This window comes from Lagenorhynchus albirostris, chromosome 5 (assembly GCF_949774975.1).
Source record: "Lagenorhynchus albirostris chromosome 5, mLagAlb1.1, whole genome shotgun sequence".
NCBI classification, from domain to species: Eukaryota; Metazoa; Chordata; class Mammalia; order Artiodactyla; family Delphinidae; genus Lagenorhynchus; species Lagenorhynchus albirostris.
This window is the reverse complement of record NC_083099.1, coordinates 143,656,278-143,683,061: the sequence shown is the minus strand read 5'-3', so window position 1 is coordinate 143,683,061 and position 26,784 is coordinate 143,656,278. Positions and strand designations below refer to the sequence as shown.

At 57.9% G+C, this 26,784-nt stretch overlaps 2 protein-coding genes across 9 annotated transcripts in view; both read right to left on the bottom strand.

Moving 5' to 3' along the window:
* Positions 1–1,366: 1,366 nt before the first annotated feature.
* On the bottom strand, positions 1,367–16,861 carry PWP2 (PWP2 small subunit processome component). 3 transcript variants are annotated; one of them, XR_009540835.1, is made up of 22 exons: positions 16,785–16,861; positions 15,136–15,248; positions 13,930–14,024; positions 13,560–13,659; positions 12,609–12,752; positions 11,595–11,730; positions 11,213–11,418; positions 10,759–10,902; positions 10,048–10,118; positions 9,562–9,698; positions 9,063–9,211; positions 8,756–8,903; positions 8,359–8,509; positions 7,544–7,724; positions 6,387–6,534; positions 5,700–5,808; positions 5,093–5,158; positions 4,416–4,634; positions 4,113–4,263; positions 3,889–3,963; positions 3,324–3,727; positions 1,367–2,185 (listed from the first exon to the last, which is right to left on the bottom strand). XR_009540835.1 is itself a non-coding variant. In XM_060151052.1 (21 exons), the coding sequence occupies exons 1-21, from the start codon at positions 16,800–16,802 to the stop codon at positions 3,550–3,552; spliced, it is 2,739 nt and encodes a 912-aa protein (XP_060007035.1). In that variant the 5' UTR covers positions 16,803–16,861; the 3' UTR covers positions 3,239–3,549. The 3 variants fall into 3 exon arrangements, 2 of the variants coding, with proteins under 2 accessions (XP_060007035.1, XP_060007036.1); XM_060151052.1 differs by lacking the exon at positions 1,367–2,185 and having other exon boundaries at positions 3,239–3,727; XM_060151053.1 differs by lacking the exon at positions 1,367–2,185 and having other exon boundaries at positions 3,239–3,727; positions 8,359–8,455.
* Positions 16,862–17,479: 618 nt separating this feature from the next.
* TRAPPC10 (trafficking protein particle complex subunit 10) overlaps positions 17,480–26,784 on the bottom strand; it is a 91,945-nt gene continuing 82,640 nt past the window's right edge. For 4 of the 6 annotated variants that reach the window (XM_060151029.1, XM_060151031.1, XM_060151034.1 and 1 more), the window contains 3 exons: positions 23,770–23,947; positions 21,113–21,307; positions 17,480–20,798 (listed from right to left, as the gene is read on the bottom strand). In XM_060151029.1, coding sequence (XP_060007012.1) covers positions 20,560–20,798; positions 21,113–21,307; positions 23,770–23,947 — 612 coding nt within the window. In that variant the 3' untranslated portion in view covers positions 17,480–20,559. Of the gene's footprint in view, positions 20,799–21,112; positions 21,451–23,769; positions 23,948–26,784 lie in introns of those variants that run through there. The other 2 variants (XM_060151030.1, XM_060151033.1) reach the window with 2 other exon arrangements.

The window sequence follows — 26,784 nt, the reverse complement described above, 5'->3', positions numbered from 1 at the left end:
GTCCTTTTGTAACCCATCTGGTTGTGCAGAGGGAAGGCCAGATATGAGGCCAGGTCTTTGCAGAGAAAGAGGTTTATCACAGGAGGGCCAAGCAAGAACGGGCGTAGAGGTGCGGTGCGAAGCTCAGATTTGTGTCCCCGGGGGCCGCTGAGGGGATATTTATCAGGAAGTCGGGAGCAAGAAGGGGAGGGGGGCTCGGATATGATTGGTGGAAAGTTAGTGTAAGTTTCAGTGTAAGTATCAAGAGCTCTCCTGCGCAGGCGCTGGGGCTGCTAGTTACGCCTCTGACCGGTCGCAGGTGCAAATGGGCGGTGCGCGGTGTAACATGCAGTGGGGTTTTGGCCCGTGACGTCTAAAGGTCGCTAGTGTAGTCCCTCCTCGTTCTAGCCCTTCAGTGTGCCTGCGCAACGCTCGGTCGGCGGGGCTGTCAGCAAGCTTGTTGCCCTGGTCCTCTGCGGGAGTTTGGTGTTCTCTACGTCATTTTGTTTCTACCCTGTAGAAACTTGTAGCCTTGTAACTCACAGGTGGCGATTTCAGTCCATGCCTGTCTTTGGATCATTGCTCAGTCTTGAGGGATGAGGGGTGACCACCGCTCTAGCCGCTTTCTGCTGCTAAGGGCGAAGGCCCAGCAGGGGCTTGAGGAATGAGACAGCTTGACGTCTAGCTGTACACATTCTAGGGTATTCAAACTGGACTGTTGGAGGTGTTGGTATGCCCCCAATTCAAGGTTGACACGACAGAGGAATAATCTGGTGGCCTGCAGTCTTTGAGAGACAAACTTGACATGAAAGTTAAGAATTATAGGCCCAACAGAAGAATCAGTAGCGCTGTGACTAAAGGAAGTGTCAGTGGATGGAGTAAACGGCCGACTTACCGAGGAGAAAGCCCTATATAGAACCCCATGCCTCCGGGGCGCCATTACCAATGCTGTGTCACCAGCTGGCCTGTTGGTGTTATTTCCTTTACACTGGGTGGTATGTGGTATTTGTCCACATGCACCAGCAGGTGTTGCAGCCACACAGGCACCGCCTTGTTCTGCCAGGGGGTAACCGAAGGCTGTTGTCATCCATTGCTACAGTGGCTATGGAACTCACCATGATCTTTGGTCAGTCTAACTAGAGGCTGGCGTTTTGGCCAGTTCCTCCACTGAGGCAGGTAGATTTTGGAGGGTGGCCTCGTGATAGGTAGCCCCTTCCCCGTGGGGCTGCTCATCCTGGTGCTAAGCCTGTGCCCGTGATTATCAAGTCTGAGGCCGCCTTCCTTTTGTCTGCTCTCCTGGGGTGGACACGTTACCGACCCTCTTGAGTCGGGCACCAGTAAGTGTCCTTCTGCCCAGTGTCGCTCGCGCCAGTAGACAGAGACCAAGTTCAGTTGAGAAGCAAAGGAAAGCTTTATTCTTTGACCGAAGAATGGAGAGATGGGAGCTTGCTCTACAGCACGGGGTCTCCCCTGAAAGGCCCGGGGGGGGGTGCTGCTTTATAGGGTTCTGGCAGAGGGAGGGGTGGAGTCATTGTGGGTCAGGCGGGTGCAGCACTTCTGCACACGTTTCACCCAGTCTGGCTGTCACGCAGAGCTGCTTTGCACTGGGAACGCTAATCCGACATGTTAGGTGGGAAGCCTCTGCACACGGCCCCCTACAGGCAAGTAAAACTAGAATAAACACAGAAGAGGTTGGACCGTATCCCCTGGATTCCATCTTATTTTTCCCGGGACCCCACTGGGCTTTGCTGGGGACATTTCCTTTAGGTTGTGGCTCTCTGGGCCCCACAGAGGAACACATCCTCCTGGTGTCCACATCGTCATCCACGTGTGTTTCTGCAGAGGCCAACGGGCTGGGGCCGAAGGTGTGTTAGTGGCACGTGAGTGACGTGAGAGTGGGGCCAGCTCGCAGGGTCTGGTGGGCTGCAGGCCTCTTTGTTGGGGGCCTATTACACCAACTCTTATTTTGGTGTGCTTGAACCCATTTTTGCCATTTGATGGGCTCTTGGTAGCCAGTGTGTTCTAAGGCCCTCCAGGCAAGTTGGGAGTATCCTTGGAAGGCTAGACCATCTTTGGTTTGGGTCAGTTCCTCTGCTGACTCATTTTGGACTCCTCCACAGAATAGTTACAAGTTGGAAGGTTATAGTTTTCAGTGGCTCCCACTTGCTAGGGTGTCCTGGCTTGTGGATGAACGGTGGTCCGAGCTCTGTAGGGAGGCATTTAAGTACATCGTTAAGTGAACTGTAGAGGGTGCAAGGGGAGGTCAAATTACACGAGAACTTTGCTTCAGGAGTGGGTATTAGGGTAGCGTCTAGAGGAAGGTCAAGGTTATATTATGTAGTCCTCCTTCAACCATTAGTGGGGGAGCCTGGGAGAGGGCTGGCAGGGCTGAGTGTATCTTTCCCCAGCTGGGGGTTAGGATGACAGACCCAACACTGCCTTTCACCCCCTGCTGCAGTGGCTTTTGAGAGGTGAGTCAGAGTGTTTGGGTCCCAAGCTCGCTGTGTGACAACCCCTGGCAGGAAGATGGGAGGAGGAGAAGAACAGGGTCCATCCCAGTTCCTTTCAGGACCACGGGGATAGTTTACAGATGAGTTATTTGCATCTGAAAATACACGACTATCAATGTATTTATTTTCTACCTTGACACCCAAGAAGAGTAGAGGCTCTGATAGACGTCATTATGTTTACAAAGGAAATGACTCCATCCCAAGATAGCACATGAGTTTCATAAGCAGATAGAAGAGCACACAGCCCCACCAGACTAGCAAGAACCTGCCCGCCATCCATACTAATAATGGTCCAGTGACTCGTGGCCGCACCTCTGGTGACCTGCAGGCTGGGCCCTGTGTCCTGACCCTAGAAGCTGTAGCTTCCAAGGGACCAGGGGCCTGGCTGTGGCCTAGGCTGCCCTCACAGTGACCCTTCCCGAGGGGCATCGCAGGGTGGAGTCTTCCTCTCAGAGCTGGCCAGCAGGTTTGATGGGTCTCCCTGGAAAGCCTGCCCAGGCCCAGCCCCAGCCCCAGCCCCAGGCCCCTCTCCAAGGTCAGAGTCAAGCAGATGTTCCCTGCCAGACCCTGTGCGGGGACGATGGGGCTGGCAGCCTAGGCTGGGCCGTGAGGGCGAACCACCTGCCCTGCTCACCTGTTCCCCGGCACAGAGGCGCCAGCAGGCAGGTGGCCCTGATCCCCCAGCACGACAATCACGCCAGGATACATCACAAACATTTCAAATTCAGAGATCAGACTTAATACCTACGTTGTAGAGATACACGTTATCAAAGCTTTATATTAAAAACATAAAAACTCATACAAGTTTGAGTCTATACACGTGAGCCCATTCACCTCTCCGCAAGGTGCTTTCGACGGCAGACGCTCCTGGGCCCTGGGTGCCAAGCCCGCGCCTGCCAGGGACCCGTCAGCTCACGCACTGACCCCGTGGCCGCGTTTGGTTCCTGCAGAAGAGCGAGTCCTGGCAGCAGTGCCCTTGAGTCCCCGCTGCCCCCCGCGGTGGAGGTCCCACCTTGCCCAACGTCCCAGCCGAAGCCAGCAGGGCTGCAGGCGGCCAGCTCTAGGCCAGCGGCCCGTCTCCATCCCCAGGTCCTCTCCTGAGCAGGTGCAGGCTGTTGTCATCGCCCTCGGGTGCATCTGCTTCCTGCTCGCTGCCCGGCGGTTCAGAGGGCCGCTTCAGGCCCCGCTGCTTAGAGACGGCCAGAGCGTACTGTAGATTGTAGCGGTTCCAGTCACAGCTGCCGAGGGCACATGGGACTCACATTAGTCAGACCGACGCTGGGGCCTTCTGTCCCCAAATCAGACAACACAGAGAGCGGCCCTGGCGTGGAACCAACCGGAACCTGCTGGTGACAGTGGACGCCCCACCCTGCCCATCAGCCACTCCCGAGACACGTACAGTTTGGAGATGTCGTCCCAGTGGCGCTGGATGCTCTTCTGAAGGAACTGAACTGCCGGCAGCAGTGTCCCCACTCTGCAAAGGACACGTCCCTCAGCGTGGGCGGCCACCACGAGGCCACCCGGACCTGCTCCACGCTGTACGCTCGTAGAGCCTCCCCGGCCTGTGCACCCACACAGACAGCTGACCCAGCGACGGGTGGCCAAGGGAGCGGCGGGCCGTACCTGCACTTGAGCTTCTGTCCGTGGGCCATAAGCAGCTTCTGAGTCCATATGAGGTAGAATTCGAGATGGCGAGACTCTTCGAAGGATGAAGCTAAGAATTCCAGCGCCTTCTCCACGTACAAGTCAGGCAGGGAGGAGCTGATGACCTCAACTGGAAGAGAAGGAGAAAGTCCCACTCAGCCTGCAAAGAACCTGTCCGGAGAGACGCGCCCACAGCTCTGCACGTGCAGACACCTGGCCGCCGCGTGTGGCCGCAGGGCCCCCTCGGCCCCGCGGGCCCCCCCAGCCCTGGCCCGGGCTCACTCTGGTCCCAGGGCACCGACTCCAGGGCCTCCTGCAGCAGCTTCCTCTCGTTGAGCCGGAAGGCCATGAGGATGGCCCTGGTGAAGTCCCGCTGGTACAGCGCCGCCCGGATCTGCGCGGGCGTGACGCTGGTGTCCAGCTCGAACGGGTCGAAGAGCGTCCGGGCGTCCAGGGAGTAGATGAGGAGCCCCTCGGTGGTGGTGGCCGCCCAGCAGCGCCCTGGGAAATCAAGCAGACTTAACAGAGGCTTCCTGAACGTTTATTTCCGCTTTTCCCCATGTTTTGAAGAACAGGTATTGAGTACGTCCCCGGGGTCCTGAGTACAACAAGGGGGAGGAAGCCTGGGGGACGCCGGCCCCTGGGGAAGGAGCGCCCCGTGAGGATCAGCCGCTGCAGCCCCGTCCTCTCCCTCCTCCACCGGACACTCCTGGGTCGGCTCCACAGGCACACAAGCAGTCGCTCAGGGCAGGCGCCCACCTCCCCACAGCTCCCACGGCCGTCCGCCAGCAGGGACAGAGATGGCCACGTCTTACCCCCCGGGGGTCGACGGTGCCCAGAGCCAGCCAGAGGCTCTGTGCTGCCCTCGCCCCAGGAGGGGGCTGCCAGGCCCACCGCGCACACCCGGAAGGGACCAAGCCCACCCCTCCCACATCAATGACCTGACACCCAGGGCGCACCGGTGGGAGAGAAGCGGAGCGAAGTCACCCTGATCTCAGGTTTGAAGTGCCGAGAGCTCATGTCACCTGGGAACAGAGGCACCGCCGGTCACAGGGCAGCACATCCCTCACCACTCGCCCCACGAAGGGAGGCCCGCCCTGCAGAGCCAGCAGAGGCAGCAGCACCGTGTCGGGGCCTCAGGTGCTGCTTCACGGGCGCTACGGGCCTCCCCGGACGAGCCGTCAGGGCGGGCGCTCTCTGGGCTCCGGCCTAGCCAGCAGCCGGCTTGTCCGTTCTGGAGAAAAGCCCTGCCCAGCCAAGGCTGTGAGGTAGGTGGTTCCAGCCCCTCAGGGCCCTCAGGCCGGGGAGGCTGCCAGCCCGACACTGGGCTTGCCCTGAAGTCCACATGGGGACAGGCGCAAGGCACAGGGCTGGGCACCGGCCAGATGCCCAGCCACTCGCAGGGGGGACCCTGCGCCCTGGCCACCAGCGCCAGAGTTCCTGGACGTCAATCGCTGCAGCCCCGACGAGAACAACACCGCCTGCTATCCCCCAGGAAAAGCAGGCGGTGAGCAGGGCGGCCTGCCGTGCCCTGGCCAGGGGGACACAGTAGGACCCTCTGCTCACCCTTCTTTACGCCCGGCAACGGTATCAGGACCCCGCCCTCCTCCATGGCATCTTGGTCGATGAGCGCCAGGTTGCCAAACTCTGTCATTTTCCTTCGGTTCAAAAATTCCTAAAGGGCGAAACCCGGACATCTCACTGCAGGAGGTGCAGGGAGGGTGTGCTCGTCTGCCCCAGCTCCCTCCTGTGCCACCAACACAGGCGGGGGGGCGGCCAGCCCTGCCTGGAACCCCACGGGGCACAGGGAGCCCGAGACAGGACAGGGCGGCGCCTCCCCTGGGCTCCCGCAGCCAGCCCCGTGGTGGGCGGATTCTCTAACCCGACAGCCGAACGAAGGGCGCGCGTGAACCTGCGAGGGAGCCGCACGTGGGGTGCCGTCTGCTGCCACCTGCCACAGCCCGTCCTACTGCACGTCCCCTTGGACATGACGAGGACAGCCCACCCCGGAACACCCAGGAGGGGGCGGGCTTACAGCCGCACGCAGAAGCCCCTCGCCTGGCAGGGGAGCCAGAGCAGGTGAACCCCGGCAGGCACACCTGTCCAGAGGCCCCCCCCCCAGTTCCCCGTGAGCTGGGGCGTGAGCAGGGCCACGGGCGAGGCCGGGCAGCCCAGGGCGTTCGCAGCAGGGACCACACAGGGGTCCCGTGCAGCCCCCGGGCCCTGCTCTGCGGCCTTGCAGCGCTCGCTCACCTCCATGGCGTCCAGAGAGAGGTTGCAGGAGATCTCGAACTTCTTCCTGAGAATCTGCTCCTTGACGTGATAGATGCACACAAACTTGGACATCCCTCCCGCCAGGATGCTCTGGCCGTCCGCAGAGTAGCACAGGGTGGTGAAGGCCCTGCAGAGGGGACGCGGCCTCAGCTGCCGCCCAGAGGGCCAAACAGCACCCTCCCCAGCATCCTCCAGGGCTCTGGCCTAAACCCCGCAGGGTCAGAACCATGGCCCAGTCACCAGGCTCCTTCTGGGCAGCACGGCCCTGGAGGAGGGGCAACGCTGCAGCTTCCGAGAGGCAGGGTGGCTCCCAGAAGGGCCGCGGGGAGGGGCCCGCCTGCCCCGCTCACGGCGGCGCTCACAGGGGCGTCTACTCAGGCCCGCAGAACCAGAAACCTGGCGCTCACTGCCCTGCTGGCTCACAGGACCTGAGACGGTGACCTTGGGTCAGGCAGAAGATTCTTAGATACAACACCGAGAGCACAAGTGACACAGGAAAAAATATATGAGTGGGCCTTTGTCACAATTAAAAACGTGCTTCAAACAACACCTTCGAGAAAGTGGAGACGAGCCACGGGAGGAAGAAGATACTTGCGAAGTGTGCATCTCTGATAGGGGTCTCGAGTCTCAGGTACACAAAGAGCTCTTACAACTCAGCGACACAGACGGCCCATGAGAACAGGCAGAGGCTCAGAGCCCACACACAAATGGTCCATCGGCACGTGAAAAGATGCCAAGATCATCACTGCTCAGGGAGATGCAAACCAGAACTAGGAGGCACCCGCTCACACCCGCCAGAACAGCGGGGATTCTTAAGAACAGGCAGGAAGGAGCATTGCCAATGATGTGGGCCCAGCGGAAGCCCCTGCCCTGAGGGGATGTAAACTGTGCAAGCTCCTTGCAAACAGTCGGGGTAGGGGCGTCCTCAAAAAGTGAAACAGAGTCACTAGGGGGCCTGGCAATGACACTGGCAGGGATGCACCTGAGACAACTGAAAACGGGCCACAGGTTCTGGTCCTCGGGGTGGGAGGATGCAGAAGCCTGTTCCTCCACACGGACCCCGCCAACACCCTGCTCCCTCTGGGGGGCCCCGCTGCGGAGCCCTGGGCTCCAGGACGGCCCCACCGAGCACTCACTTCCCCTTGGCTGCGTGCTTGGCAGTGATCTTGTCCAGCTCCTTCCTGCCCGTCTTGAGGTCGTGCCTGCCCTCGATGGAGCCCGTCTGCACCGCGTTTTCGGGATCCCAAAAGGTGATCTGCGAGTTCAGCGTGGCCACAGCCAGCTCGGCACCGTCAGGGCGAAAGGTCACGGCCAGAGCTGAGAAGAGGCGCGGAATTAGGGCCGAGGAAGACCCTGGGCTCCGGCCGATGGGCCACACCGAGCTGCCCTCGTCCCAGCACCCTGAGGGCCTGGGGGCCACAGGACGCGCACAAGGCATAACCGAGCCGGGGCGGCCCAGTGGAGGGCTCTGGGCGGGAGGCGTCACGTGGAGGTCACGGGCGGGCCAGAGACGGACTAGCTGGAGGCGGGGGTGGTATAGAGGCCCCCGGAAGACGCAGGGGGCCAGTGGCTAAAAGCCTGAATCAGAGCCAGCTCGGGTGGCAGGAAGCAGAGACCACCAGAGACCACAAGCCGCGGGGCCAACGACCGGGTTCCGTGAGGGCCAGACACGGGCAGCGCAGCCTTCGCTGTGACCCATCAGCTCTGCAGCCCGGCCGGCTGCGCGCCAGGACGCTTTGCCCCCAAGCGCAGGCGGTGGGACTCCAGGACAGGGCCTCAGGCCCAGGAAGCTGCTACAGCAGGGCCCCCGGCTTGCTCCCCTGGGGGAGCCCGATGCCAAGTGACAAAACCAGGCCGCCAACCCTAACAGCCCACGGCGCTCGGAGCCCTGGGTTATTCCAACCACGTGCCCGAGACCGGGCCTTCCCCCCGGTGCCTGGCAGCCGCTTACCGTCGGACGTGAGGGCCAGCGTCTCTGTGGTCCTCCAGCTGTCCGCCATGTCCCACAGACGCACCGTCCTGTCCCAGGAGGCGCTGGCCAAGACTGACTTCATTGGGTTAAAACACAGACCACTGATGGGCCCCTCGTGGCCGGACAAAACCTATGGCCATTCAGAAAAGAGCTCTGAGGACGAGAGACGCCCCGCGGGCCACCCCGGGGTGCAGAGGCCGTGGCCGCTGGGCTGCGGTGTGGGCCAGGAAGGGGAGCCCGCCCAGGGAAACGCGTGTAAACGGTGCTGCCCGTGCCCGGGATGTGACTCTGTCCCCCACTCCTCAAGTCAGCCAGGCCCCCTCCCCACACCCCAGCCCCCGGCCAAGAGCACAGCTCCTGGACTCGCGGCCCTTACGTCGAGGAGCCTGCCTGTCTGCATGGACCAGATGAGGATCTCAAAAGAGTCCTGGGCCCCAGCAGAGACGATGTCCCCGCTTGAGTTCACGGCCACACAGGAGAACTGGGTGGGGCGCGGGGACGTGAAGGTGCGGAAGTTGCGGTACCTGCGGGAGGAGAGCCCGGTCGGGACGGTCCCGGGGGCCCACGAGCTCTCGTGGGCCTCACCCTGTGTCTGACCAACGAGCCCAGAACCCTCAGCCTCGCTCTCACAGCCCAGCACATGCGGAGAGGCTGCAGGGCAGGCCTCCCCGCAGGAAGGTCACCTGTGAAGGTCAAAGGCGCGCACGGTCCCGTCCATGGAAGAGGTCACAATGACGTAGCCAGTGGAGGTGAAGGTCGCGCCGGTGACCCCACTCGAGTGCTCCGTGAAAGTGATGAAGCAGAAGCCGCTGAGGGTGCTCCACACCTTGACCTATGGCGGGTAGCGCCGTGGCTCAGGACACCCCACGGGGGTGCCCCTGCGAGCGAGGACTGGGGCGCTGCGGGGGGCAGCCTCCCCCACCTGAGAGCGGCCGCGGGCACCACGGGCCCCTTAGACGCGCCCAGAAAACAGAGCCAAAAAGGGACACCCCAAGCCTCTCCACTCAGACCGGGCAAGTCTGCAAACGGCTTCTCGGGAAGACAGATGAGGCGGGGTGGGCTCTGGAGCTCCAGGCTGAACCCCACGTCAGGGCCTGGCCACGGGCTGCACCCCGCCTCAGCCAGCCCAGCAGAACGGGGACAGGACCCCTCGGGCTCGCCCTCGCCACCCCCGCGGCCCACCTTGCTGTCGTCCCCGCCGGTCACAATGTACTGCCCGTCGGGGGAGTAGGCCAGGGACACCATGCTGTTGAAGTGGCCCTGCTGCTTGAGCACGTAGGACTCGCTCTGCCACTCCCACACCAGCAGCTGGCCCAGGCCTGCGGGGCACACGGGGACCGCTCGTGACACCGCGCGCCCGTCTCGGCCTGAGGCAGGTGCCGTCAGCCTCCGCGTGAACGAGGGGCCCAGCACGGAGACGCCAACCTCCCGCGTCACCCACCAGAGGCCGAGGCGACAGGCCAGGTGCTGCCGAGGGAGGCCAGAATCCAGGCGGCAACGGGACTCAGGGCTCAGAGGAGCCCTTGTGCAGGAAGCTTCAGCGGCTGCTCCTCCGTAGGGAGCCACCTGGCTGCTGGCCTGGCGCGGCGCCTTGGGGGGAGGCGGGATGGCCGGCAGGCTTCCCGGAGGAAGAGTCCCGCTCCTATCCTCACAGACCCTGGTACCAACCTGAGCACCCAAAGGCAATCCAGTCCCCAGAGCCGTTGATGGCGATGGACGAGACCCTCTGATCCGAGACACTGCGGAGAAACGCGGGGCTCGGTCAGCACAGCAAGGGTCCCCACCCCTTCCCCGGGGTGGCCGTGCGAGTGAGGACAGGGCCAGGCCTCCCCGCTAGCAGCACCCACTTCCTCCCCACCCATTTACTAGACACAGACGATTCACTTCACTGAGCGCATCAGAAAACCCAGAGTTTTCTCGCCCCACGTTCAAAAGCTCGAAGCTGCGTGACTTTGGGAAACCAGTGCTTTTAGTTTTCTCAACGTTCCAAAGATGCAGAAGAAGAAAAATGAGAACAGGAAAAAAACACAATGTGATCTACACATGGAACCAAAAGCTCCCTCTGACTGGGGGGTGGATGGGGCCGAGGGGACTGCACGTCTGAGATGGGGGCAGGGCAGCAGCGCCCCCAATCTCTCTAATCCAGGAGAGAGGAAGGCACAAGTGTCCTGGGAAGCCATCCGTGTGGCTGGCAGCCACTCCACGGCCCTCGATCCAGACGGGCACAGCACGGCTTCCACCTTCCCCCACTGCCTGCCGGTGGACTGAGAGTACGTGCACACACACAGACACACACACACACGCATGCACACACACGCACACACGCGCGTGCACACACACGCATGCACACACGTGACCACACAGAGCAGAATCGCAGACCTCAGGGAGTGGATGAGGTTGAACTCGGGGAGCTCGTGAAGGTGGAAGATTCCGGAAGCAAAACCAGTGACCAAGAGGTGGACCTTCTTGTGATATGCTGCAGCTGTCAGATGGTTGAAATCTCCTTCTTTATTGAAGAAGTACCTAGCAGGCAGGGACACGAGAACTGTGGGAAGAGGACCAGAGAGCCCGGCTGGTCTCACAGCCCCACCCCGACCCTCAGGGCGTGCAGAGGGCAGCCTGACGGCAATGCCCTCGCCCTGAGGATGACCTACTACGTCCTCACACTCGCAGCTCTGCGCTCCCAGCTCCTGACCCTTGCTCTGCCTGGGACCGCACTTCCCCAGGTACCCCCGACTCCTCACCCACCCACCCCCGCCTGGGGCCCTGGGGCAGGAATCACAACGCGGCCCCAGAGGGCGCAAGGCCCACCCTGTGCAGGCGGGAGACCTACTTGGCCGCCCGCGAGTACTTCACTTTCCCCTGCTGTTCCTCGGCAGTTGGTACGGCCTTCCCGTGGACGGTGGTCTCCCTCTCCGCCCCGTCCTCCCTCTGCAGCAGGTCCGCCTTCCAGCCCGCGGGGGCTTTCAGCCTCAGGCCCTCAGGGGGGGTGTCACACTGCCACACGCACAGGGCGCCGTCCTGGCTGAGTGTGTACAGCTGCGGAGGGAGACGCGAGACCCTGGGTCACCCTGACCCCCAGCCCACGGCGGCCCAGGCCGCACAGACACCTCCCAAGCCTGCCCCGGCTACCGCGGCCCCAGCCTCCCCAGGGAACCGGAAGCAGCCTCAGGGGAGGGCCCAGCGCCCACTCGAGGCTGTGACCGGGGACGTACGTCCAGGCTGCTGGACTCGAAGAAGCAGCCCACGATGGCGTCCTTGTGTCCCCCCAGCGCATAGTAGATGAGGTTGTCCCACCGCTCGGCCCCAAACACCCACGTGGACATGTCTTTGCTCCCGACCGCAAAGCACCTGGGGGACAGGGGAGTCGCAGCTCAGCCTCGGGCTTGCAGGTGTCAGCCTCCCCGTGGGGTCCCCGGGCACAGGGGAGACGCCCAAGGCTCCAGGCGGGGACAGCTCTGGTCTGCTGCGTCCACCTGTGCTTCTCCCGGGACCAGGAGCCTCACTGCACGTGTGTCACTGTCCCTCCAAACAAAGCAGTCTCCCGGCGCGGGGCAGCCCAGGGGAGCCTGAGAACCGACCACTGAGCCCGTGGGGGGCTGCCTGGGGACCCTGTTCCTCATGCCTCCCCGACCCGCCCTTGATCCCAGGACCCGCGGAAGGGCAGGAAGGCTTGGCTATGGGGTGTCCAGTCCTCCCCGCAGACCCACCCCCAAGGAGCCCACCCGCGTCTCCTGTGGATGCCTTGCGCGCCTGGGGGCTGCGTGCCCCGCACCATGGCCAACCCCGTGAGAACAGCCCTCCTGGTGTATGAAGTGGCAGCCACCACCAGCCTCCCCTCCCACTCCCGGCGCCCAGAACCCAGGGCAGCGGAGACACAGCCAGCCCCTCTCAGGGACAGCTGGGCCAGTCTGGCCCAGCAGCCAGGCTGGGCGATGCCCGCCAGCTCTCCTCCTGCCCACAGCTGCCCCGAAAGCTGGGCCACCGCATGCTGGCTTATCGCGGTCCTCATCCAGGGCCGCGCTCTGCTCTGGTTTCCGGTGACAAGGGCCAGACAGACCTCAGACCCAGGAGCCAGGCCTGTGCCCCGTGCCACACGAGGCTCGTGAGAGACCATTTGAAAACAAGACGGGGATGCGACAAGTCACCCCGAGTTCCCCAACAAGGTGCTGTTTACATGTTCCCCTCGGGCCCCTCCTATGCCCAGCCCCACCCCGACCAGGCCTCACCGGGAGTCGTCTGTCCAGTCAATGCACGTGGTCTCGTCGTACGGCCCGAAGTAGGTTTTGTCCAGAACAAACGCGTTGAATTCCCGCTTCCTCCCAGGGGCGTGGTACATCTGAGCAAGGTTGCCTTTGGTGACGACAAATTTCCTGCCGCAGAAGCGGGTGGCGTCAACATCCAACGCCAGTGAGGGCCCCGAGCCCAGCCCAGAGCTCCAGACAGGGCCGCTCTCCTGCTCCGAGGCCAGCCCTACAGGCGGCAAGCCCTAACCCTGCCTCTCGCGGGCCCCGAGTCCCCGCTTCTCCGGGCGGACAGAGTCAAGGAAGCAGTGGACAGACCCCGGGCCCTGCCACACCTCTGTCCCGGAGCAGAGGCCCCTCAGGTTCTCCCGCCGGCCCAGGGGGTGGTCACCAAGGCCAGACCAAGCTCAGACAGCCCCGGGTGGAACCAAACGCAAGACACAGACAGGCCCTGTGACAGGACCCGGGCGCGGCCCCTGCCCAGGACACCTTCTCCGGGGTCGCTGAGGGTGTACATGGGGTAGCCGCCCCCTCCACGGCACAGCCGGCCAGCCTGGGCCTCAGCAGCCGGGAACAGTCCCCCTCCCCACAGCCCTGGAGCCCAGGGCAGGCCCGGGACTCCCCACGTGCTCCTCCCAGCGGGGTCAAGGCCGCGGGTTAGTGCCGCTCAGCGCCAGGGCTCCTCCATGACCCGGTGTCTGGGGGCACAGCTTCCCTGGAGACGGTTCTGGACGAGAACCTACAGAACCTGCCACTCGAGGTGTGAGCACCAGCCCCGGGGGAGGAGAGGAGGGGCCTGTGCAGCCCGGATCCAGAGGGGGACCCAGAGGGGCACGGGCTCGGGGACTGTCTGTGGCCGCCGCAGTGATGTCCGAGCCCACCAGGCGCGAGGGAGCCTGCAGCTCGACAGCTCCCGCCCCGCCCGCAGGTGCGTACCTGCCATCGGGGGAGAAGGAGACGCTGTGCACAGCGCCCTTGAAGTGGAAGTGGTGCAGCACGGCCCTGCAGACCAGGCTGGCGAGCAGCGCGTTGCCCCCTGCGGGAAGGGAGAGCAGAGGGAGGCCCCGCATGTCACACGCAGGCATCAGGTCTGGAGGCCCAGCCCCGCGGTGCCGGCGGCACACGGCCAGGGAGGACACCCCGCATGCCCGCCCGAGGCCCACCGGGGCCCCAGACACGGAAGCAGCCGAGGGGACCATGCGGGCCTGGACCCCCAGGGGTCTTAGTGTCGGCCTCGGGTCAGCTGGACACCCGGCCCGCAGCCACCACCCCATGCCGTCGCCACCTGTTGGCCAAGGGCGGTTACCTTCATCGACAATGATGGCAAGGCGGCCGTCCGGGGAGAGCCCCACACACTTGATGTTGTACCGAGTGGCCAGGGGCAGAGTGTCGGACTTGTTGCTGGGAAACAAGAAACCAGAGAAGAAACCAGAGCTGAGCTGCTGCTCTTGTGCCGTCAGGCGGGGGTGGGGGGCCGGGCCAGCCCGGACCAGCAGCGCCCCCCTGCACCCGTCCCCCCGCCCCTCCAGGGCTGCCAGAGCCCCATACTCCTCAACCGCCCCGCCTCGAGAGGGAGGAGAAGTAAGACAACGTCCTGGAGAAAATTTCGCTAAGCATGTAAAAACCTTAAAAGTGGGTTTCGGACGTGTCAATTTTGCTTCCAGGACCTCATCCTGAGAGGACCCTGGGAACACAGAGTCAGGAAACCAGAAACAAGCCAGCTGTCCAACAGGAGGATAAACTCAGGGACAGCATGCCCTGCGGGTAAAGCTTTTTGCAGAAATGCAAAAACACAGAAAAATGGAGAGCTAAGCAAAAGTAAACAACCGCCGGATTACATTCTAATTTTGTTCTTTATTATAGAGTGCCCCCACGTGGTCATTCCTCTAGATAGCACCGTCACTACCCACGCCGGTGACGACCCCGCCAGCAGCTGGCCCTGCACTTCAGGAAACAACTCGAAAGCAAGGACTACGGCCCCATCTTACAGACTCGGAAACGGAGGCCTGCAGAGACCCAGGCAGCCTCTGCAACAGGAGGGTCTCGCCCAGGCCACACATGTCTGCAAAGGGGTGACAGCCTCCCCCCAGAAGACAGAAATGGAGCCACGTACTTGCTCAGCAGGAGACAGAGTGAACCTGAGCACACAGAGCCGGTCCCAGCAAGGACGCCGGCCGGCCCGTAGTCCAGGGCGGCTCCCACGCCCCAGGCACCCCCTCCCAAACGTTTCAGCCAAGCGACACGCAGCTACTACCCCGAAGGGAACAGCAACAACCTCATTACATGGGGTTCAGCTGACAGACGAGAAGGAAGAAACCAGGATCCCTACTGCCAGCCCCACTGCTGACCCGTCGGCACTATGTAAATCCCATAGCCCCCTATCGGGGCTCTGTCTCCATCGCCTGCTTAATAGCAACAGGTGCGCTATTAAAAAGAGAGGAGGGGAAAACACTGTGTTTTCACCTGCCAACTACAATGATCACAGCTGTTAATGTCATTTCAGTGAACTTACTTTTTTAGGTCGAACACAGTGACTCTGTTTCCCACGGGACTGATAACTGAATTTCCATCACACGTAAAATTTAAGTTTCCACATCGATAGACTGTCCCCAGCAAATTTGAAAACTGAAAAGAAAACAAAGCTGTCTTAACACAAAGGAAATACAACTCCGGGAAAGGGCTAAGCGAGGCCTCCAGCCAAAGAGATGGCGCACAGACCCCCGCAGGCTCCCTGATCATTCCTGGGGTCCCGCTAGCCACCTCCCACCCCCTGGGACACTTCCTGGGCACCTGCAAGGCCAGGCCCTGAGCAAGAGAGAGGAGGAAGTGAGCCCAGTCCCCAGGGGCCCTGAGTTCCCGCTGGGGTGGGTAAGGGGCATGGTGAGCGCGGGGAAGCGTCCAGACGGGGTGTCTGCCGGGTGGAGGACAGGACAGGACCCACGTTGCAGGAAGAGAACAGCTGTGACAACGGAACAGCGTCCCAAGTGCATCCTGGGTTCAAGGCTTCCTGAACAGGGTAACCTGCTGCAGCCCATCCATTCATTCATTCATTCAACCATCAACCGCCCTCAGGTTCCACGTCGGGCAGGCGGGCGATGGAGACAGAGCTGTGATTGCAAGGGTGCCGTGCTGCCCAGACAGCCAACCCCGCAGTCCAGGCAGGAGAGGGAGAGGAACTTCAGAGGGTGGTCAGGGAAGGACCCTCAGAGGGGCCATCTGAGCTGGAACCCAGATGACAAGGAGCATCTGCAGCTGCAGGCAGGCAGGGCCCTGGGAACCCCAAGGAGGCCACAAGGAGAGCCCGGTCAGCCAATGTTTTAAGCAGAGGTGAACCACGATCGATCCCCTTTTTCGAAGGTCACGCGACCCTGGGAGCCACAGGAGATGCAGGGAGTCGGTGAGCCTTTGGTGCGATTCCACACAGAAGGCAATGGTGTCGGAACTGGGGAGATGACCCAAGGAATGGAGAGCGTGGAGGAAATTGGGCCCGAGAGGAGCCGGTCAGCAGGAGGTTTGGGTCACAGTGGGGGAGCAGTCCGAGCGGGAAGACCAGGTTGGGTGGGGGCAGCGTGGGTGTGGGGTGGAGCTGCTGGAGGCCCGCGCTGTGGCCAGGGCCAGACCAAGCCTGTAAGGAGCTGGGACCCGACGGAGGGGGAAAGGCCGGAGGCGGCGGCCCTGCGGAGGAACAGTCTTCAGGAGAGTGGCAGCAGCGGGCGGGGCCGCGCAAACGCCCAGAGCTCCAAACCCGCGGGTGGCCCGCTGTGCCAAGGGTCCCGAGACGTGGGGAAGATGCAGAAGCGCTCCAGGGGGCTCGGCGCCTGTCCCCCCTCCCTCTGTCCCCGCGTCCTCCCGACGTCGTGCGCTGCGGGCTCCGGGAACCAGGACTTCCGTCCGGGCTGGTTTCCGCTGCCCTCCCGGAGCTCAGCCGGACCCTCCCGCAGCGTTCCTGCTCCTCCCGCCCACGCCCGCCGCTCGGTCCCAGTCCAGGGCGCTGCGGCCCCTCGCCCGGCCTGTCTCAGGCTGCACGGTGAGGGACCAACCGGCGCTGCCGGACCCAGCCCGCCCAGGCCCGGCTCCCTGGCCCCGAAGGAGCAGTCTCGAGCAGCGACCCCACCGGGACCCCGGGCTAAGGACCCAGCACCACCCCCGGCCCGCACTCACCCGGTACGCGAACTTCATTGCGGCCGCCACACGTGTGTTGCTTGCAGCCTCTGCGCCCCGCCTCCCGGCCCGCAGTAAGCACTTCCGGGGCAGGAGAGCGGCCCCCACGGGGCCCGGAAGAGCTGCGCCGCCGGAGGCTGGGCCCCAGCCCGCCGGGCCCGCCCCCGAGGCGGAGCCCCAGCCCACCGGCCCCGCCCCGGAGGCGTGGGTTCCTGCCCGCCCGCACCGCCCACCGCAGTCCAGGCTTGGATCTTCACGGGCTTGGGCCGGGCCTTGACGAGCCATTCAGGCACCAAGGAGGGTGAGAAGGTCCAACCCCACGCTTATCCGTTTGCCTCGATTATGAAGTGGGGACCAAAACAACGAGACTGAATAAACTGAAAACCTTTTCCGAAGAAAAGAAATTGTATTAGCGATGCTACCAAACATGACAGAGGCAGTTTTACCTTGTCAAACTTCAGGCTGGCAAATAGGTCCACAAAAAACTCTGAGAACTCTGAACACTGAAATGTCTTACTTCTAGTGAGCTACTGGGTAATAAGTTGTGAAAATATCCCTAATGCTCCCCCAAAAGTAAATAATCTATGCTTAAGAGTCAAGAACAAGGATTATGGAAAGAAAACAAGAAAGTTTTTTAACTTTAGACACTCAATTTTCACACCCCACAGCAAAAGAATCAAGTTCACAGCAGCAAGTTTCTTCTTAAAATGTGTATTTTCAGAATTATAATGCTTACATTTTAAACAGTCTTAATACAATGGCTTTAGTCTAACAATATATTACAGAATAATGTGAAAAATGACCTTCATAGTAAACCATGAAAATGGAGTTAATACCTGCAGTATCAAAGTCACCAACCTGTCACATTTCCAGCCACAGAATCCCAGCAAACCATCAACAATGCTTTTGGGTCTTACAGCCTGACGCACAGGATGAATACATTTAGAGAAAGGGGCATTTTCATGAAAAATCAAATTTTAAAATCACACAGGAGATTTCTTTTAAAGATCACAGTTGACAATAAAACACTTTGATCAGCCTAGTTTGTTCTTTTATAAAAAGTTGTATAAGTTTTCATTTTATGTACACACCTGGAGTGTTTCATTTCATTTTATAACTCAACTTTATTTTAAACACTAAAGAAAAATTGACTAGAAGCCTGTGTGTCTTTTCTCCACTAACCCTTTATGGGATACCCAGCCCCACCATCTAAGACGAATATGGGAACCCGACCCACTACAGGCTGGGCTGACAATGGAACTGTAGGTAGAAGTCATTTTCAGATTAAATACAATTTCCACATTACAATCAGAAGAGTTATAATTTTTCCAATCATAGGAGACCCTATGAAATTCACCAAAATCATAACCTATTTTCTTTTTCATTTGCTACTATTTACATCTTCCACAGATATTTGTAAAATGGCTGCATATTCTGCTTCTTAGATGCACATTCAGTACCTGGCTTCACAATTGTTTAACAGCTGCTACACCTTTACCAACGAAACCAGCTTAGCTTGTCTCAAACACATAAGCCTTATTTTAAGCAAAACAAAAATCCAATTACCGCCTTTTAGTTAAAAAAAAAAAAGACGAAGTTTTAGGTGACATTCTTCATTTCTGTTAAAAACAACAACAGAGGCACTCACGTAACTTAGATTGCAAAAGATCTTTTGGGTAATTAGGGGGTAAAAAATAAACCTGCGATAAATTTGACTTCATTCAATTTCCAGACATAAGAAACTACCATAAACATTTTGGATTTCCCCTCCATTTTTTTCTCCTCTAAATATGTAAGTAGTTAGAGAATTTCATCCTGGGATCAGAACCCAGCACAAAAGTCAACCAAAAATCAGGGAAGCACTGACTCACATTCCCCCTCCAGAAGGTGAGAGGGAACGCTACATCACACACGGAGCAAGGGCGCCTTCCCCGGGCTCCGAGGCTCACCACGTGGGTGAGAGGCTTTTCTGACAGAATCAAATATCAAAGATCTCTTCATTCACAAGGCTTGGTGGATCTGTAGGGCAATCATCAATTTTTACAATGAAACAAACTTACGTAAGAAACCCTAAACTATCATTAGATTCTGAACTTCTAATTTGCCTAGTTTATTAGTTTTAAACTGTACATAAGGAAGGTAAATTTCTGAGAAGTTTAATTAAACATACAAGCATTTATCTTCTTTGTACACTTCTCCAATTTCTACAAATGAAAACCATGGTGGGGGGCGGCGGGGATCACCACCTTCATCTGTTAAGCGAGCTAAGGACCGCGCACAGAAAGCAGCTGCTCTGCTCTATGTTCACTTTGCCCTGCGCCTTCCTGCCCCACACCTCCAGCAAGTGGCATATATGCCAGGACAGCGGCAGCTGCTGCAGAAGGCTCCTTCTTCCCTACCGCTCACACGTCTGAGGTTATTCATGAGGACCCACCCTCTGCTGGACCGGCTACATTCGCATTAATCTGGTCAAGTTCAATTCCAACCACACCTTCCCAGTGAATTAAGAGTTCTCTATTTCTTATGTACAAAAATACATCGCTTTGGAGAGCTGGAAAAGGTTTAATACATACAACACTTATTTACAAGCTGTGACTTTCACACCAATAAAAACAAACACATGTTTATTTTGTCCTTGATTTTTGGTGCAACTTAAACATTACATCAGTTAGTTTGTACTTTTAAAAATAATAAATCGACCATATGTACAATTAAATGTACAACCTAGAGCAAAGTAATCCTTTTGCATGGTATGACTGCAATGTAGTGGACAGCAGAGAATAACAGTCCAAGACTTTCGTCCTTCCTACACCCAGACTAAAAATACACTGAGAAGACCCCTCTAATCGTCATTGAAATGGAACCTCTTAATTTCTGAGACTTAAGGTGCAAAAGAAAAATATTCATCATACAGTTACATGTAAAGACTAAGTTTAAAGGTGAGAGAAAAACAACGTAGTAACCCCCACAGACACTATGACAATTAAAATAAATATATACTTAATTCCATGTGCATATAATACCTAATCCACATCGGGGGAGAAGGGAGAAAGGGTTCCAGAAACACTTACTTCCAAATTATTTCAACACCGAGTTCTTTCTCGTGCCCTGGTCTAGTCTCAAAGTACCTTTAACATGGCTCCAGCGGATGAATGCTCCAGGTCCGCCCAGTCTGACATCCCAAGGCACAGAAGGGGTTTTGTTCTTTCCCCACCCCACCCCCAGCGCCATCCCCCTGCCCAGAAAGGGTGTTATTCTAGAAAAGCACAACTAGAGGATCTGGGGTAAAGGACTGTGTTTTACCCCTTAGGACACATACAAATCCACCTGGTCCAGAGATCGGGCAGCCGTGTGACCAGAAAGGCACACACGTGTCACTAACAGGCCTGCAAGGCCTGCTGCGCGTCTACCTGAAAGAGCCCTGGGCTTCCAGAGAACCAGCAGATGACAGGCTGCTCAGGGGAGAGCGCTAGAAGCTCTTTCCTGAGCAGAGGGTGAGGGAAAAGGCGGGGCTCTGGGCAAACATGGGAGGACAGCAGCACAGGCACGGGGCAATGAGAAAATAACAAGGCATCTTACACCCCAGACAGCACACAAGTAACGATGCAACCCAGGTGACCAGCTGTACACTGAAATTCTCTGATGCGTCCACGGCCAGGCAGAATCACCAAAAGTCTGGTTAGAGCGAGACAGTTACAATCGAGTCAGGATCCCTTCAGGCGTGTAGGCGCACGCGCGCGCGCAGGCCGGTCTGGGGACTGAGCCCTGGGCGTGGTCACGTGACACTGACTTCGAGAACATGGTCGTCCTGGCTGGGAATGACCAGGACCTGCGTGCCCGCGCTGGCGTTGAAGGCCTGGCCGGGGGGCAGCGCCCGGAGCCGGGGCATGGGCAAGCCCTTGTGCTCGCTGCTGGCCACCGAGCGCGTGCTGCCCCTGCTCTGGACGCTGCCGCTGTCCAGCTGGTCGTCCACGTGCTTGTCCACCGAGAGGCTGTCGTTTTCTATCCAGCTATCTGGAAAGCGCACAGGAAGTGAGATGGAGGCCGCCCCGCGCCGACCTCTCCCCACCCCGGGGAGCCGCCAGCCTCCCGAGTCGCCCTTCAGGGCACAAGGATGTCGAAGGCGGCCTCGCCTTTGAAGAGAATCCAGCGCCTGGGTCCTGGGCGGACTGCTCTCCAGGCCAAGGCTCAGGACGTGTAGCCCTGACTAGCGTTTGGCCCTGGACACGGGCTGTTAAGCAGCAAGGCTGTCCCCATGCTCGTCTGCGGCCGCTCCGCACGGAGCTGCCCCTCCCACACGGGCGGTGCCCTCACCGCACAGTCCTTACCAGCATCCAGTTGTGACGAGTGCGCAGAGTGATGGGGCAGGTATTTAAACAGCCTGACGTCGGGGAGGGGCAGGTAACCCGCAAAGAGGGGCATCACCTCCATGCGGACTCTGTGAGTGGCCCGAGCAGCCACAGGCATGGAGATGACCCCGGAACTCTTCCCGCACACCGCCCAATTGCTGCTGTTGTCGACAACTGAAACAGAGAGGGGAAGCACCGTTTTCACCCCAAAAAAGGACCTTCAGTGCTCACACCAAATAAGGAACATCAACAGGCTCACACTCCACGATGAGAAGTCCAGAACCGGAGCGTATACTCTGTGTCTCGATGCCTTGTAACTGCACCTCAAGGTAAAACACATCTGATTTAATAAGGAAGATACAGGTTGGGTGTACAGGGAAAAGTCACTTTTTCCCCCTCAAGTTAATAAATGAGCAGCGATTCCATTCTGCCTTCAAATCCCCCTGAAAGCGCCGTGTGACGCTTCAAGAGCACGGTCGCTCCGGCTGCAGAATGGGGGCGGGGCAGGGAAGCTGGCTCCTCTGGGGGTGGGTCTGACCCCAACTCTACCAAAGAGGCTCTGATGGGATGGGAAGAAAAGATGCAGGTAAGCACTTAGCTCCTCTACGCGCACCTCGGAGAGGCTTACTATATGGCAGGCGCTATTACGAACACTAACTTAAACCACAGCTGGGATGTAATTCAGTGCGACTCGAACACCTAACTGAGCAGTCATTCAGAAGTTAAGGAGGACAGCTGTTGCTTGTCCTCGAGCAGCAGGTGACCTTGCACAGAGGTCAGAGCATCCCTGCCATGGGACACAAAGCAAGAGCCCAGGAGCCCATGACTAGATGCTCCACGAGCAAAGAAGGGGTGGCAGAGGGCGAACTTCCCACAGGTGGGGCCGGGGGGCCTTGGAGGACGGGCAGAAGCCAAAGCAGCATCGCGGAGGGGCACACCAGAGCAGTGGTTCTCCGAGCTGGTCCTCAGGGCACCCGTGAGGGCACGTTCCTGCCACCAGAGGGTGTTGACACGCCCTCTGGTGGGAAACGCGAGGGCCTGAGTGTGAGCTGGGGCCCCACGTGCACTCAGAGTCCAGGCATTGTGTTCTTCGCCACCACAGGCTTGCAGGAAAAGACCGCCAGTTTTAGTTAAGGATGCCCTCATGAAGCAGTCAAAATCAATTTAATTTTATTAATTCAACCCTTTCGTACACATCTCTTTTTCTAACTTTAATTTTGAGATGATTAGAGACTCACAAGAACTTGCAGAATAGTAGAGAGAGGTCCGTGCACCCGTCACCCTGCTTCCTGTAACATGGGAAGCGGGCCTGGGCACAGCACAGGCCGCCAGGCCACTGAGCTCCCTGGGGCCTCACCAGCGAGCTCGTCAGCCTCAGGCATCCGGCAGACGCCTGCTTATAAATGAATGGCATGAGCCGGGCACTTCTAAGAAGTTGCCCATGATACAGTTCAAAACTCTGATCAAAAGTTAGCATTTTGGAAAACCTGCCTTTGCCACTGTGAGCTTGGCAGGGTCCCGGCACTCCAAGACTCTCCTGATGGGCCCAGCGTGAGCCTGAGACCAGCACAAGTTTGTGGCCCTGAACAACGAAAGGGGCTGCACAATTCAGGAACCGTGTTTCGCAAATGACGGAGGCGCGGGGCTACGAAATGTGCCCGGGGAAAAGATCCTTCCAAAATGCGAGGCAGATGAAAGGACTGAACGAGACAGCACGAAACGCTCCCTCATGTGATTTCAGATTCCACGTTGTAACCAGGCTGTCAAAAACTACCGCTTGTTGAGTTTTGGTGGAGTATCAGAGAACATCCACAGTTAACTGAAGGCTGTTCAGAGAGGGCTGCCTTTACCAATTACGAATCTGTGCGAGACTGGAGTTTCTTCATCTACCTTAACCAGTACGGGACCATCACCAGATTGAATGCAGCAGACAGGAAAATTCAGTACCTGCCATGAGCCAGACCTTAAAGAGATCTGAAAGGCTGCAAAACGCCATTCTTCTCGCTCTACTTACTGTTCTGGAAAATAGTTCTTTTTCAAGAGTATTATCAGGTAATGGCTTCCCTATTATTTTAAAATAAGTAAATAAATATTTGCCTCCTTAATTACTTTTAGAGCATTAATGTCCTGACGTCAAAACCTGAGAACCACTACTGAAGAAGCCCAGGCCCAGGAGGAGGGGGGCTGCAAAGGGGTGTCGGGCAGAGACTGGGGAGGGTGAAGGGCCCGGGCATGTCAGGGTCGGGGTGCACGTGGCGGGTGAGGGGAAAGGGAGTGAAAGGAGGCTGGAGGGAAAGGGCAGGAGCATGACTACAGGACGCCTGGCCTGCTCAGCAACGGGGTCTGGGCTCTGCTCCGGGGGGATGGGCCTGACTCACGGGTAGACAGGACAAGGCAGCTCTAGGCACCGCTGTGTGCTCAGCCCTGAGCCCCAAGGCTGTTCGAATGGCTGTTAGGAGAACGACTCCACAGTAACCAGGCTCAACATCCCGTGAGCCCAGGACCGTATCATACACTGGAACATTCAAACGTGCTCTTTCAATTCTAGAACGTTCTCTCTTCAGATGAGGAACACTACACTTTGTGGATGGCAGGGATGAGCACAATAGCCAGTGGAAAGCAGCCTCTAGACCCACCTTCGTACATAAGCTTCGTTGAAAAATAGTCCTCACGTTCCGTCAGCGCCTCATCCTTGTCCGCGTCCGAGAGGTCCGAGAGCCGCGTGATGGACACCTCCAAGGAGCAGAGCGAGCCTGTCTTACAGAGCTCTGTCCCTGGAGGGGGCGATATCTCCGCTCTCACACTGTACAAGGTCTGGGCGAGAAAGGAGAGAGAAGGGCACAGGAGACATAAGCCATCTGAAGAAATGTTGTTTGGGGCCACCACGGTGCCGCCCGCAGACTCGAGAGAGAACGGACCAGAGGAGGAGCTGTGCGTTCGCTGCCCCTGACCACTGACTCCCTGTAGAGATGATGCCCTCGGGAAGCCCCACCTCAAGAGCCTTAAGCTCTCTTCCTAACGAGAACGCGTGCAGGCATCTCAGGAGGAGGAAGGACGGCCCGTGACCCTGCATGGGCCTGTCACCCACAGTCCGGGTCAGATCCTGCTTCAGGAGCCGCCGCCATCCATCGATCCACATTGATTCATCTGCCCAGGCTGCTTTAAAGCAGATTCCAGACCTGTCACTTCACCCATATATACTTCAGGATGTGTTACTAAACAGTACGGACGTTTTCTTAACAAAACACAATGCCATTATCACAACTAGAAAAATTAACAGGAGTTCCTTGGAAAGGTCTATAATGAACCTTCTCCATAATGCTTCTTTCTCCGTGACCTGTCTGGTAGTCGCACATGTTCACACTTGCCCACCACCCGGGACAAAGGCCTCAAGCCCGCACAAGGGATCACAGCCCAGGCCCCCCACACGTGGCTGCCCCCCTTCTGAAGAAGAGAACAGCAACACCAAAGGGGCCGATGGAAGAGGCCCTGGCCCGAGCAGCTCACGGCCAGAGCCCGCACGGTCCGCAAGGGCTGCGAGGGCAGCCAGACGAGCGCGACTGTGCTGAGAGCTGGAGAGGCAGCTCCAAGTGACAGAGCGACGAGGCGGCTGCACTCCTAAGTGTGTCCTCGCACACGGCTCCCTGGCTGCTCTCGGGAAGGAGGGGCGGCTGAGCCTGCGTCAGCAGCAAGGGGCCTGCTGACAGCAGCCGCGGAGGCTGCGGGTACAGTGCCTAGAAGTGAGCTCCCCAGAAATCAACTCGGCAGATTTTCAACAAGGGTGCCAGGACCATCCAACGGGGAAAGAAGGGTCTTTTCAACGAGCAGCATAGGGGCACCACATGGAAAGAAAGAATCTGGACCGCCACCTGTCACCATACATAAAGTTACCTCAAGGTAGATCGTAGACTGAAATGTAAAAGCTAAAACTATAAAACTCTTAGAAGAAAACATGGGAGGAAATCTTTTTGAACTTGGGATGAACAATGATTTCTTAGATCCTACACCAAAAGTACAAGAAATAAGAGACTAAGGTTGGACTTCACCAAAATTAAAAACTTTTGTGCTTCAGAGGAAACCATCAAGAAAGTGAAAATACAACCACAGAATGGGAGAAAATATCTGCAGATCGTATGCATGATAAGGGACTGAACATACAAAGAAACACTTACAACTCAATAAAAAGACAACCCTACTAAAAGATGGGAAAAGGATATGAACAGACATCTCTCCAAGAAGACACACAAATGGCCAAAAAGCACAGGAAAGATACTGAACACCATGGGCCATCATGGGAGACCAGCTCACGCCCACTGCGATGCCTGTGATCAAGGGGCAGCAAGAACAAGTGTTGGTGTGAGTGTGGAAACTGGAACCCTCACAGGTTGCCAGAGAGAATATAAAGTGATGTTTCTTTAAAAAACAGTTTAACGGCTTCTCAAAAAGTTAAACCCAGAGCTACCATATGACCCAGCAACTCCACCGCGGAATTTACCTAAGAGGATGGAACACATACATACACATAAAAGCTTCCACAAGGATTCTCACAGCATTATTATTCATAACAGTCCCAAGGTGGAAACAACCCAGATGTCCAGCCACAGGTAAACGGAGAACAAAATGTGGCCTATCCACACAATGGAGTATTATTCACCCACAACAAAGAATGGAGTCCTGAACATGCTGCAAAATGAATGAGCTCTGGAAACATCCTGTCACGTGAAAGCAGCCAGTCTTGAGAGGATCGCAAATAACACGACTGCACCTGAACAGGCAAAGCCCAGGCACACTTGCCTCTGGATCAGCGGTGGCCCAGGGTGAGAAGAGGAAGGAGGGCGGGTGAGTGTGAATGGGGCACAGGCTTCTTCTTGGGAGGATGAAAAGTGTGCTAAAGCACGATCGTGGTGCCGGTAGCACAGCTCTGTCAACACGCCAACTTCCCCGACGTGCACAATCCAAACGGGGGAACTGCATGGTATAGAAATCAAATCTCAATGAAGCTTTTTAAAAAACGTGGTACCTGGGGACTTCCCTGGTGGCGCAGTGGTTCCGAATCTGCCTGCCAAAACAAGGGACACGGGTTCGAGCCCTGGTCCGGGAAGATCCCACATGCCGGGGAGCAAATAAGCTCATGCACCCCAACTACTGAGCCTGCGCTCTAGAGCCCGCGAGCCACAACTGCTGAGCCCATGCGCCTAGAGCCTGCGCTCCGCAGCAAGAGAAGCCACCGCAATGAGAAGCCCGTGAGCAGCAACGAAGAGTAGCCCCCGCTCGCCGCAACTAGAGAAAGCGCACGTGCAGCAACGAACACCCAACGCAGCCAAAAAAGAAAGGTGGTATCTGTATTTCTTATCCTCAGAATACCGGTTTTGAAGAGAGCAATCCACCAGGTATTTTTCTCTGGCCTTTAACTAAGCTTGTTCAGTTCGAAAGGAAAATTTTTCCTATGCTCAATGTGAAAAGGAAGCAAGAAAGACAGAAAATAGTGGAAACTGCTAACTAGTGTTAATCATCATCTGCAGTAAGGAACCCAGATTAAATTTATGCAGACTCTTTACCATACGAATAACTTAATGTCCAGCTGCTATTAACAACACAGCAAAAAGGCACCTGTTTGTCCAACAAAAAGAGGAACTATGCTAGTGATTACG

Excerpts from the sequence above, each read along its gene's own strand:
- PWP2 (XM_060151052.1), bottom strand. Across the intron at positions 5,159-5,699 it reads GTTGCCGGGCGTAAAGAAGG|GTGACATGAGCTCTCGGCAC; the intron begins GTGAGCAGAGGG and ends CTCTGTTCCCAG. Across the intron at positions 4,635-5,092 it reads GCTCCGCTTCTCTCCCACCG|GGCGCTGCTGGGCGGCCACC; the intron begins GTGCGCCCTGGG and ends TTGATTTCCCAG.